Here is a 13626-nt window from a genome sequence, read left to right as displayed (position 1 = left end):
AGGAGCGCAGCGTCCGAAAACGGTGATGGCGAAGAGAACGCGAGGAGGAAAGCGGTGGGTGAAGGTGCAGCGGAACCATGAGGCGGAAAGCGCAGGAGGAAGGTATGATGAACGCGTGAGAAGCAAATCGTTGTGCCGCGCAAGACCGGCTTAGCGACGACGATGGCTACGAGATGTCGCCAGAGAATCGCGCACCTTCTGTACAGAAACAGAAGCTCTGCATGAGGAGAGGTCTGCCTGCGACAGCTGCTGTGAATCGGACTCACGTGTCACCCACGCACAACCTCTCGCGATCTCTCGATTAGAGAGGTAGTAGCAACACCAGTGTACATGCTCGTTGGTAGAACCTGGACGGAACAAGACCAGATTGCATGCCTACGCATGGGAGATGAACTCAGGATTGGCTACCGAGGTGATCTTTCATTTTGCAACATCGACCTTGCCAGATGAAGCCTTCAAAGGAACCACTTCGTGTCAAGGAAACCACTGTGCTGCCCAAGAGAACTGTGTGCTCGGTAACAGTGGAGACCGGTAAGAGTGAAGGAAATCTGGTATTACCTAGTGGGCCTAGTAAGGGAATGCTACTTCACATCGAACACGGAAGCGTTGAGATAACCATGTTGAACGACAAGGATGAAGACCAGCACCTGATCAAGGGAAGTTTGCTCGCTCACGCTGAACTGCTTTCATGGAGCGAAGAGGTAACCCCCGGGAGACCTGCGCCTAAGCCGAAGCCCATTGATGGTAGCATGCTGAATGTCGGGAAAGACGTCAGTGAACAAGTGGATGCACTGCTGAAGATGCTGAATGAATACACGGACTGATTTGCACTGAATTTGTCAGAGTTGGGGCGTCGTGACCAACTGGACATGACTATCATAGAGTATTCCAGAAGCACTCGAGTTGGCTACAAACCTTACATGACTAAAGCAAACGAAAAAGAAGCAATACAAGAAATTGTCAAAGAGTAGAAAGCAACTGGCATTGTAACCGAAGTATCCTCGCCATACGCTCGTCCAGTGCTACTCGTGAAAAAGAAAAATGGAGAAAATCGTCTAGTCGTACACGATCGACGGGTAAATTGCCAGATGGTGCCGGAACACTTTCCCTTGCCAAACATTGATGACCAGCTGCAACGACTGTCCGGAGCACGAATATACTGTGTGTTAGACTGTGCAAACGGAAGCCTTCAGCTTCCACTGAGTGAGGAATCGAAGGTCAGAACTGCATTCGTCACGCCGGGTGAGACCGGGACATTTGAACGTGTGGTGTTCGGGTTGAAAAACGGTGCCGCGGTATTTCAACGTCTAATGAACAAGATCCTCGGATCTCTGTGCAACACTGTAGTATTATGTTACATGGACGGCTCGCTGATTCCAGCTAAGGACTGGCAAGACTTGCTGGTAGGCTCAAACAAGTGCTGGATGCTCTACGAGCTGCTTGTCTGCCCCTGCAGCTATCTAAGTGTGTGTTAGGAAGTGACGAACTCAACTACTTAGGTTTCAAGAGTGTGAAAGGGTACCTGCAGCCAGGGGAAGTGAAGCAACAAGCTCTACTGGACGCTAGTATGCCAAATGATGTTCACAGTGTCAAGAGATTTCTGGGCCTTACAGGATTTTTCAGATGCTCCATTCCCCACTCTGCTCTGAAGGCAGAACCACTTACTTCTCTGACCAAGAAAGACACAAAGTTTATGCGGGGAGTGGAGCAACAGGAATGCTTTCGACCCGCGCCGAAGAGAGCTGACAGAGCCTCCGGTTCTGAAGTTCTATGACCCTTCAGCTCCAACAGTACTCCACACGGACGCAAACAAACATGGTCTTGCTGGAATTATCCTTCAACAAGATGAGTCAAGACTCTGGCACTTGGTGTTTTGTGTCATTAACCGCAGCACTGAGACTGAGAAGGATTGCCATGCGGGAAAAATGGAGCTTCTGGCAATTATCTGGAGTATGGAAAGACTTCGTCCATTCTTCTTAGGCATCCGTTCACACTGGTAACAGATTACCAAGCAATTGTGCATCTGAATGCGCATAAGACTCTTGAACCACTGATAGCAAGGTGGTTCGACTTCAAGAGTATGACTTCAAGGTGAAGCACCGAGCAGGTGAGAAAGTGGCACACGTAGACTATATGAGTCGTGAACTCTTAGGAGTGCCACAGGAAACGCTCGATGAGGTTGTCGAGACAAGGATCGAAGTCTGCCTTGCCTTGAGTTTAGAGGACTAAGTTGTGATCATTTAGCGATCTGATGCAGAGTTGTCTAACCTCGCACGAATTCTCGAGAAGCCAATCAAGGAAAGGACCAAGGAAGCAAGCGTCAAGGTAAAAAACCTACGACTGAAGGATGGAAGGCTATTTTACGCGGAAGAAGACGGGCGATTCCTTTTCGTGATGCCTAAAAGCATGCGTAAAACACTGTGTGTCAAGTTTCACGACTTACAGGGATATTTTAGTACAGACCGAACAGTGACGAAAATCAAGGAACTTTATTGGTTTCCTCGGATGTGAAACACTACGTGGACCAGCACATACATAGGTGCTGCGAATGTCTGCTCATAAAGATTCCGGGAGGGAAGAAACCTGGGCTTCTACACCCGATACGACCTGGGAAGAGACAATTTCAAGTTGTACACGTGGACCACGTTGGTCCGTTTGTGAGAAGTTCCAAGAAAAACCAGTGGATCTTGGTGTTGGTGGAGAATCTGACCAAGTTTGTACGTCTATACCCTGTGCGAGACACCTCAGCGAAATATGTACTACGGTGCCCGCAGAGTTTTATAACCAAGTTCGCACTAACAGAGCACATCATCTCAAAACGTGGTTCCTGTTTCACATCCCACGGCTTCGAAGCCTTTTGTAAAGAAAATGGTGTGGCTCACACACTGAGGTCTGCTCACCATCCAAGGGCGAACGGTCAGACGGAGCGTGTGAATCGAACTCTGTTACCGTGTATTATGGCTACAATCAAAGACCCGACTCACAAGGACTGGGATCAGAACATCAAGTAGTAAGAGGGCTTCCTAAACACTGTATATAATGCCTCAACAGGCACAAGCCCTTTCAGGCTTCTGCATAGATATCAACCAAGAACTCAGTTTGGTGTCCCCAGATGGCTAAACACGAAGAATAACGAGTGGGTATGTCCAAAGCAACTTCAAGAGATGGATCAAAAGGGAATAGTAAGCCAGCAAGAAAAGTCGAAGCAGTACTTCGACAAGCATCACTTCACAGAGGTCAAGCTGAGCGTGGGAGACATAGTGGTCATGCGCTGCGTTCCAGAGCACACCGGTGCCCCAGCAAAAACCCAAAAGTTCAGAGGTCCATTGGCTCTGATTGAAATACTCTCATCGGACACCTACAGAGTGACCGAGATGAACGAAAAAAAAGGGTCCACTCGATTACCTCGCACATAGGCCAACTGAAGAGATGGGGTGGTAGATGCGAAGAACTCCCCGACCAATCAAGCACGACGAGGAAAACAGCGTGCCGAGACGTAACACGCGTGTGTCCAAAAGACCTTTGTATCTTCGGGACTATACCATGTAAATTGAGAACAGTTCGCTGTCACAATAGCCGAGTGTTCACGGAATCGGAAGCCAAGTCAGGCAACATAGGAGAGAGAGATGGCGGCCGCGAAGGAAGCCAGTCGTCACGCTGTCGTTAACTCTTTTTTTCTCTTCTTTATCTATTAAAGAGCGCCCTTCTTTAAATACCTGTGTGCATGCGAAGAAATTCCTAACAATTTATAATATAATACTTTTTATTGATGGACTGCCTACTGAATCAACGTGAACTTTCATCGCTTGAATTTATTTATCAAAATAATAGATTTTTAAATTTGTTTCTTTAACATATACGTAAGAAATGCCCGACTCTTGGCCAAACTCCGTGAGTGGGTATGTGCCAAACACATCAAGGTCATCGTAATCATCAAGCTCGGGGCACGCGCCGCTCCCGTGCCTCGTGCATCATGGAGGACGCCGACGTGCTGGAGCTGAACGTGCCGCCTTCCTGGTTGGACCGCCGCGGCCCGCAACCGTTCAACGCCGACCGCGCCGTCCGCTTCGTGTGCGCTTGTAACTACGCCGCCTACAGCGCTCTGGTCGTCGTCCTCGCCGTCCTGGTGATGGGCCTCGTCAGCTATCTCGTAATCGTGCCGGGCCGAGGCGACCTCGACTACACGCACCTGCGATTCAACTTCACCGATGAATCGCCGGACGGATTCGAGGGTCACGATTTCTCGCCTACCGCTCAAGCCGACGCAACAACGGTCAGGCTCGCCATTTTACACCGAATATCATTTCTGTGTGCATGTGTGGCGTTACTACGCTTACCTATGGCGAATAGTAATTTTTGGCACCGAATCGAATAAGTATCGAACAGTGTGAAATGGAGCCGAATGTGGAATAATTTTCGAATATTCAATAGCTATTCCCACAATCGTGATAAAACGACAAGCACATCCTGGTATCCATGATCCTAACAAGGTTTCGTCATTATATTGCACGTTCAAAGGGCTGTTTGTTAAGAGCACGAAGGGAGATTTAGAAGCAAATTGAGCAGTTTGTTCACATATACTCAGGACTTTTCGGATAGCCGTGTGAATAACGCTGGCCAAGCCAGCCGGCGCACCACTCATGAAGTTTTCTCTCCTTAATACTAGGTCGTCCACGAGAGGGATCTGTGCGGCTCGCGCGAGTGCAACCATGAAGCGGTGCGCATAGTAGGCTCGCTGAACGCGTCCGTGGACCCATGTGACGACTTCTACGCCTACGTGTGCTCTGTCTGGATGGACAAGCACCGTCCCACAAAAGGCCAGGACAGGCGTTCCGTTGACGACGACCTCTTGGACAGCTACTCTCGCTTCCTGGTCAGCCTGCTGGGTCACAGCAATGCCGAGATACCCGCGGCCAAGACCCTCTTCGACGCGTGCGTCGAACCGCCCGCCTCCCTGTTCAGAGACGTCATCACCACCTTCTTCTACATGGTGGGTCTACAGCACTGGCCTTACTCGCCTTCGGACAGGGTTATGGCCGTGGACGTCGCCTCCAAAGTCGGCGCTCTTCACCGTCTCTTGGGGCTGGACAGCCTATTTCACCTCTCCGTCATCGAGGATTCCGAAGACAAGTACACGTTCATGTCCATCGGCGAGCCCGACCTGGTGTCCGGATTCATCGAAGGATCCTCCGTCGCAGAGTTCACCTTCTTGACCAAGGCTCACGAAACACTCATGTCGTACCTGGGCAGGCCCTTGTCGACCAACGTTGCGGTGGTGGAGACGGACCTGGCACGGCGCATGGCCCCACGAAAGACTCCGGGTTGCTACGAGCTGCTGAGCCAGTGCACGACCGTGCGCCTAGACCAGCTGCCGAAGTCTCGCGTAGTCCACTGGACGCTGCTAGCGAAGGAAGCGTTCGGCGACCGCATCGCGGCTGTGAACCGGTTCGTCAAGATGCCTAACTACGAATACCTGCTGAGCTTCGCCAGCGACGTGCAGCAGACCCTGCGGAAGCACGACATCCTCAACTACCTGGCGTTCCGAGTCTGCATGGCGCTATCACCACTCATCGCCAACGCCACCGTGCGCCATCGGCTTGCCTCCATCTCGTACGGCCGCAACCCACGCGCTGCCCAGCCTCTGCTACCGGAGCACTACTGCGTAGGGTTCTTGGACCGTTTCGAGGCGCCCCTCGTCATGGCGTTGGCATACGACCAGTCCGTCGACCGAATCTCGTGGGACCTTGTCCGGGAGCTCGTTTTGGGTCACCTCAACGCCACGCTAGCAAGACACCTCAGCTACGACTTCTCCCGTTGGTTTACGCGCGAGTTCGCCGATCACGTGTCCCGACAGCTGACGCGCGTCTCATGGGAGCCCCTGGCTCCTAAGAGGTTCTTCGACAAGGACTACCGCAGCAAATACCTAAGCGGGCTCTATAGGGAGGACTCCGGCAGCCAGCAGCTGCCTTCCTTCTTTTACTTCTGGCTCCAACGAGCCGTAAAGAGGGCACGCGGCACCCTGGAGACGGCCGAAGAGGACCTCAGGTCCGGCTGGAACAAGGGCTTCCTCAGCACGTGGCCGCACCTCGGCGCTCCGTTTAGAATCCTGGAGATCCCGCTGCCAGTGTTCGACTTCGGCATGCCCCTCGACCACAGGCTGCGCAAGTTTCACATCGCTCGGGTCGGTACGCGAGTCTACTGGAGCCTCTTCAAGTACATCTATTTCCTGGCTTACGGTTTCTACCTGAACACCACGTGGTCCGACCCGGCCTCCGTGTTCGAGAACCTGCGTGGGTGCCTCCAGAAGGACTACGCCCGGATGAGCGCTTCTGCGGGCCGGTCTCCGCTTCATACGCTTCTCCTTTTCGAGAAGACTTCGACCGCGGACATGCTGGACGTGTTGGCAGTGGGCCTGGCCTACCAGTCATTCGAGGAGTACATGGTCAAGGAGATCTCCAACTTCCGCTTCAGGGAGGCGCGCCAGTTGTCGCCGGAACAGCTGTTTTTCATCTACTACGGCATGAGCCACTGCGAGAACGCGAACCCGCTCTTCGAGAGCTGGCAGCAGGTGAACGACGTCAGCTCGGCGTGGGCCCGCGTCAACGGCCCCCTGAGACACGTGCCCGAATTCGCGGCGGCCTTCCGCTGCCCCCTGGGTTCGTTCATGAACCCGCACGACAAGTGCAGGCTAGATGAGATGAGCACCACCATGCGCCAGCCTTAACAGAAATTCGTTAGGCTATATATGTGACGGGGGCACAGAGGCCTATGATCTGAGGCTTCAGCGAGTGTATAGTCTACTTGTGATGAAGGTAAACGATGCGACCCACGATGTGCAGACGGCGAGAACAGAAGCATGTGCAGTAGTACTTTAACTTAAGCTTTCATGGAAGACGTAGTTTTTCGCTTGCTGATGCCCTCTCCATGTCTATAGCATGAACGTTGTTGCTTACCGCTAAAGCACACGATTTCCGCGGATACTTTAATTGCCCAATTATTTACGCGATACACAACCGAACATGAGTACAATGGAGTCAAGCTACTTAAGTATGTGACAAATGATGCTCCTGTATGCGTGCATCTAAAAATGTCTTAACGTTTCTTCGATACAGTGTTCTTTATTTTTTATAAGAAGAAAGGTACTTTTCGCAATTTGATGTTCATGTATATAGCGTATAGACGTTTCACACCGGCAGGCATTTCCTCATTGTCGACGCGTTTGTCTTTTTTCGGATTCAGGCTAGTGTGTTGAAGATTACACCGGACGCTGTTTGGTTGATTACGCATTCGGCGGTTACGTGGAGGAGGGGGTGTGGGTGCGCGTCATTCTTGATCATTGCTTCTCATCCTTTTGTATAAGCGAGCATTGCTTACGCATCCGCGATGGGTTACGTTGTTTTCACTGAAGATAAGCGTGACGGGTGTATTTCTTTCACCTCGTTCACACCTATAGCACCCAGTGGCTTGCGAATAAACGTCTAGTGATCGGGACACGAAGAACGCGCAATTGGGCGCCCGTTGAACACGAACAATTGAAGAATACAAATGGCGTCGGTGTATCGCCACCATTTTATTTCTGCCGCACGATTAACACGTTTGCATCCGTGGAAATGCAGCGAAAACGCTACGTGCATAACGTGAGCAGATAAACCTCGCATTGTTTAAGCGTGCGTGAACCGTATTGAATATGTGTAATAATGAACAACGGGAGAGAGAGAGAAACAACTTTATTGACCCATAATGAAATGGAGCGCGTTAAGCGCCTGACGGGGTGGCACCCTCTTCTCGGGTTCCATATGCTTCCAGGGACGCCTGGCACCTGTGGATCGGTCGGAGCTGGTCTTGCAGGGCGGGGCTGGATAGCATGATCTCGCATCCCCACCTTTATGAACTACGGGACCTAGTCTGCTCAGGATAATGCTATGCTGCGCTAAGGAAAGCGTATAGAAAAGCGAAGGAGCGCATATGACGTTATGAGAAGAGAGGAAGGGACGTAACAGTCTCGCTGAGGTTGACGTCACCCCGGTGGGTGGCACCGTGGATGACAAATCTTCCGCTGTTGGACTTTAGCTACGACGACTTTGTATAATGCGACTATGTATTGTGTGCGTAGATCTTTATCAAGAGTGCTCGGCGTTGTGGGTCGTCTTCGTGGTTCCACGTTTTCGACCTTTGTTTTCGCGTAAAATCGGCGAATCTCTTCTGGAGTCTGTCTTTTTCAACGAGTCCGTGTTAATCGGTGTTTACATTTTTTTACTTTTACTTGTCGATTATGCAAAACTTTTTTAGTTTTATTTTTCGCCTTTTGAATGGCGGCGCCTTATAAACAGGGACACCGACCACCCCAAAAAACGCATCCGGAATGCTGAAAGTAAATATATTCATCCGAAGTATTTGCAATCACGGGGGTTCATCTCGTGCAAGCAGGATCGTTCAGCGCGTGTTACAGCCACATTGCGAAGCGTGAAGCGTCCAGAATGAAAGAGGATAACCCATGTTCGCGATCACGTACAGCTTCTTATCCGCTTCGAAAATTGTATGCGAGTTGTGGCACGCATGTCGTCCGTGCCAATGAGGACCACCAGTCTGAATAATGTGGTCCGACATTTGACCGGCAATTAAGGGCGCACGTTTCGCGAAGTATAGGGGGGGCAAATATATGCATTATTTATACGCAACGGTATTTGCGCGGCGCTGACACCCATGCGTGGAAACGAAAGGCCCCGCTCATGAACACCTTTTGTGCCGAATGGGCAGTTACCGAAAGGCACGGCCACCATAGCGCTCATCTTGATGATGATGATACTTTGCCATGGCTCCTACCCACTATGGCATACAAGCAAAGTACGGACGACAGAATCGAGGTGATCTAGTGATCGAGGTGGATCGAAGTAAACGAAAAAAAGAAAAAAAGATGTTCTTCAAACCATGACACCCACGAACTTCGTCTATCAACTTTTTCGCGCTGGCGCTGATTTTTCATACTTGTTCTTCAGTGAAATGGCGCTACCCATCTCTGGGGGATCGGCCGAGAATCGGGCGGTGAGAAAGGTGCTATTACTTTTGTTTAACGAGAATCACATAAGTAAAATTAAATAAGTGTTTCGTAATATGAATTAATATGAGTACTGTTACAGATATGAATGATCAAATATTGACACGTGTATTTACCTTTATCGGGCGACCACGTTTCGCCGCCCAAACAAATGTTATCGCACAGCGCGGGACGCGCCTGCATGTATCCGAAGTTTCTGGGAAGTTATCGATGCTTCTATCCGCTGTCTGTTGTCGCCGAACCTTGTATTATCTGATTTCATCGCGTGACGCGAATGGTGTAGAACTTCGTGGAAGGCACGCGGGTCCGAACGATTAGACTGGCACATTCGACGACTGCTGTATAAAAGCCGACGCGCTTGACCCGCTGATCAGATTTTCGACGATCGCCGACTGTGTTCGCCGCTATCGTTGCGCTTTAAGTGTAGCCTGTTTTTTGGGCACAGGTTCGCCCAATAAAAGCTAGTCTTGTCTTTAAAAAAATTAAATTATGGGGTTTTACGTGCCAAAACCACTTTCTGATTACGAGGCACGCCGTAGTGGAGGACTCCGGAAATTTCGACCACCTGGGCTTCTTTAACGTGCACTTAAATCTAAGCACACGGGTGTTTTCGCATTTCGCCCCCATTGAAATGCGGCCGCCATGGCCGGGATTCGATCCCACGACCTCGTGCTCAGCAGCCTAACACCATAGCCACTGAGCAACCACGGCGGGTTCTTGTCTTTCACAGTACTGCTACTGTGCTCTCTAACGTCACTACCACGTGACATCTGGTGGAGGTGCTGGGTATCGATCCCAGTACCTCACGATCCCAGTACCTGCGCGACGACATCATCCAGCCGTCGAAAAACCCGTGGGCATCCCCTGTTGTCCTGGTAAAGAAAAAAAATGGCTGTGGCTTAGGTAAGGTTAAGCCCAGGATGCGAAGCATACTAGCCTTTATTTTAGTTGTTGAACCACTGTTTAGCCTGGTGAACTGCTGTTGCTTGGCTATATTTGGTTCGGCTAGACGAAGAAACAACTCATGTATTACTTCTTCGCCTTCAAGAGTGGAACGCGACAGCGTTCCCGTCGACCCGCCAAGGGGTGTAAGACAATGGGCTACAGGGCAGCGACTACGCGCCCCGCATTGGACGCGGTGAGCGTCGAGCAAAGCAGCGTTCGGCGCGGCAACGAAATGTGCGCCTGAGCAAGAGACGCACGCCTTAGAAACAGCTCGTTTCTAAGGCAACACCGCATTCACTAGAGGCGCTTTTGTACCGCGTTGAAGCATCGTAATCGTGGCTCAGTGGTAGCGTCTCCGTCCCACACTCCGGAGACCCTGGTTCGATTCCCACCCAGCCCGTCTTGCAAGAGTTGAGCCAAAGCCACTTCTCCTCTGTCGTGACGTCACGGTGTCACGTGATTTCATGGTCACCGCCGCGCCTGAGGAGCTGGGTTGAGCCCTCGTAATATGCTTCGCATAAAAGGACGGAACCCTACGTTTCTGCGTCGATTATCGTCGTCTGAACAAGATCATGAAGAAGGACGTATACCCCCTCCCACGGATAGACGACGCATTGGATCGGCTCTGCAACGCTAAGTACTTCTCCGCGATGGACCTCAAGTCTGTCTATTGGCAAATAGAAGTCGACGAAAGAGATCGCGAAAAGACCGCCTTGATCACCCCAGACGGCCTCTACGAGTTCAAGGTTATGCCATTTGGACTGTGCTCGGCGCCTGCAACGTTCCAGCGCGTGATGGACACGGTTTTAGCGGGATTGAAGTGGCAGACCTGTCTCGTTTACTTGGATGACGTCGTTGTATTCGCCGGAAATTTCGACGATCACCTTAGGCGGCTTGCCACAGTACTAGAGGCCATCAAGTCATCAGGGCTCACTCTGAAGCCGGAAAAATGCCGCTTCACTTACGATGAGCTTTTGTTCCTAGGCTACGTCATCAGTAAATCCGGAGTACGCCCCGACCCCCAGAAAACAGCTGCCATCGCAAAGTTCCCGCAGCCCACCGACAAGAAGGCAGTGCGTAGATTCCTTGGCATGTGTGCCTATACTACAGGCGCTTTGTCAAGGACTTTTCACGCGTCGCCGAGCCGTTGACACGTCTAAATAAATGTGATGTTGAGTTCAAGTGGGAAACGCCGCAGGCCGACGCATTTGAAGAACTCAAACGACGCATGTAGTCGCCGCCGGTACTTGCGCACTTCGACGAGTACGCCGATACAGAAATCCATACTGACGCCAGTAGCCTAGGCCTCCATGCTGTTTTAGTCCAGAGGAAAAACGGAGTTGAACAGGTGATAGCTTACGCTAGCCGGTCGCTGTCAAAAGCGGAAGGCAACTATTCTACGACCGAAAAGGAATGCCTCGCCATCGTTTGGGCTGCAGCTAAATTTCGCCCTTATCTTTATGGCAGGCCATTCAAAGTCGTCAGTGACCATCACGCGTTGTGTTGGCTAGCGAGTATAAAGGATCCTTCAGGACGGCTGGCGCTTCGGAGCCTCAGACTACAAGAATATGACATCACTGTAACCTACAAGTCCGGACGAAAACACTCCGATGCCGTATCATTGCGCCGAAAAGTTCTTCCTTCACACCACGCATGAGAAGGCGGACTTTCTTCTCCTCGGGCATATCCGGGTCGGCATGGCGGAACAGACGGTTCATTTCTTCCGTGAAGATGGCAACGTTCTCGTTAGGCAGCTGCACTCGGGCGTCCAGCATGGCTTCGGCCCTGTCCTTGCGCACGACGCTCGTAAAGGTGCGTAGGAAGCCGGTACGGAAGAGGTCCCATGTCGTCAAGGTCGACTCCCGGTTGCCAAACCACGTTCTGGCGGCATCTTCTACGGCAAAGTATACACGACGCAGCTTGTCGTCGGGGTCCCAGTTGTTAAAAGTCGCGATTCGTTCGTAGGTCTCCAGCCAGGATTCTGGGTCTTCAGTCGCTGCTCCATGGAAGGTCGGTGGGTCCCGAGGTTGTTGTAGGATAACGGGGGACGCTGGGGCAGCAATTGGGGTTGTTTTGACCACGATCTTCTTTTTCGACTCAGGTAGAAATCCGTGCTCTGGGGGCAGTCCTTGCAGTCTGCGGCTAGCACGCTGGTTTTGGGCGACGTTAGTTTTGTCCTCGGGCTTCGGGCTTGGATCGCGGCTTTGCGGGGGCGTTCGGTGCATGAACGCACTAGCACCTCCACCAGATGTCACGTGGTAGTCACGTTAGAGAACACAGTAGCAGTACTGTGAAAGACAAGACTAGCTTTTATTGGGCGAACCTGTGCCCACAAAACAGGCTACACTTAAAGCGCAACGATAGCGGCGAACACAGTCGGCGATCGTCGAAAATCTGATGAGCGGGTCAAGCGCGTCAGCTTTTTTACAGCAGTCGTCGAATGTTCCAGTCTAATCGTTCGGACCCGCGTGCCTTCCACAAAGTTCTACACCATTCGCGTCACGCGATGAAATCAGATAATACAAGGTTCGGCGACAACAGACAGCGGATAGAAGCATCGATAACTTTCGAGAAACTTCGGATACATGCAGGCGCGTCCCGCGCTGTGCGATAAGGCGGCGAAACGTGGTCGCCCGATAAAGGTAAGTACACGTGTCAATATCTAAGTATTACAGTAAAAATTATGTGACGAGATGAAGTGAAAGAACAGTTTTAGCGTGCAATTGTTTGCCTCGCGCAGAAAGTTGCGCGTAGTAGAAGCCAATCCGTTGTGTTTTTATTTGTTTTTTTCTTTTAATTCGTAAGCATTTCTATGACTATCCAACAAGGAAACCAGTCCGTCCGTCCGTCGCACCAGACAACATCGCTTTCAATCAACATAGGGCCCGCGCGTCTCGCTCGAACGCTTAGAGTCCGACGTTATCGGAGCGCGGGCGAGCGTCGTTCGCGGTCAGTCAGCCTACGTCGGTTGCGCTGCGCCAGCCGAGTTTGAGCATGCGCAGAAGGTTCGCCAAGTCGCGCGCCGTCCGCAAAAGCCGCCTGCGGAGTTGTGTTGGCGCCTTTTTCTTCGCGCTCAATGCATTGTGGTGCGAGAGTTCCGCCGACTTCGACGCGCGAATGGCTCAGGAGCCATATCGGCGCCGGGCCCGTCCGGGCGCGTTGGAAGCCGCCGGTTACGTTAGCTGCGCCGGTGCGCCCGACTATAGACCAGAACACGCTAGTCTCGCACCCAGACTAACCGAACGCATACTCTCGCACCCGGGTTGCCCGGTCGACCGGCGCGATCTTGTACTGGGCTGCCAAGGTGTGTTCGCCGGCGACCAGTAGACATGGCAAGCGCCAGCTCTAGGGCTCCAAAGTGCGGAAATGTGCCCGTTCACACGGATCCAAAGTACAAGAAGTCATCTGGGCATCATTGCGTCGTGTTTGGATGCCAAAACAACCAGCGGAAAAGGAGCAGGTTGCTTAGCGCTGTTTGCGAAGAGCACAACACACGTAGGGAATCGTGCCGGTGCGGTGTTTTCAGCCTGCGCCGATTTCCATCCGCAACGAAGAATGCCAAGCTGCGCCACCGTTGGATAGCTGCAGTGAATAGGAAGAACTACCAACCCAGTGAAAATGCACGA

General features: G+C 51.7%; 1 protein-coding gene and 1 pseudogene across 1 annotated transcript; both read left to right on the top strand.

The window, feature by feature from the left end:
• Positions 1–446: 446 nt before the first annotated feature.
• Positions 447–3549, top strand: LOC135895827 (uncharacterized; annotated as a pseudogene).
• A 424-nt stretch (positions 3550–3973) lies between these two features.
• Positions 3974–8295, top strand: LOC135895828 (neprilysin-like). Its single transcript, XM_065424029.2, has 2 exons — positions 3974–4273; positions 4667–8295. Exons 1-2 carry the CDS (start codon positions 3974–3976, stop codon positions 6722–6724), a joined length of 2358 nt encoding a protein of 785 aa, XP_065280101.1. The 3' UTR covers positions 6725–8295.
• The last annotated feature ends 5331 nt before the right edge of the window (positions 8296–13626 follow it).

This window comes from Dermacentor albipictus, chromosome 2 (genome assembly GCF_038994185.2).
Source record: "Dermacentor albipictus isolate Rhodes 1998 colony chromosome 2, USDA_Dalb.pri_finalv2, whole genome shotgun sequence".
NCBI classification, from domain to species: domain Eukaryota; kingdom Metazoa; phylum Arthropoda; class Arachnida; order Ixodida; family Ixodidae; genus Dermacentor; species Dermacentor albipictus.
This window is presented reverse-complemented; position numbering and strand designations above follow the sequence as displayed.

What these genes read in the sequence shown, in the direction of transcription:
- LOC135895828 (XM_065424029.2), top strand. Translation starts at nt 3,974, where the DNA reads ATGGAGGACGCCGACGTGCTGGAGCTGAACGTGCCGCCTTCCTGGTTG. An exon ending in CTCAAGCCGACGCAACAACG is followed by an intron (nt 4,274 to 4,666) that starts GTCAGGCTCGCC and finishes CCTTAATACTAG; the next exon opens with GTCGTCCACGAGAGGGATCT.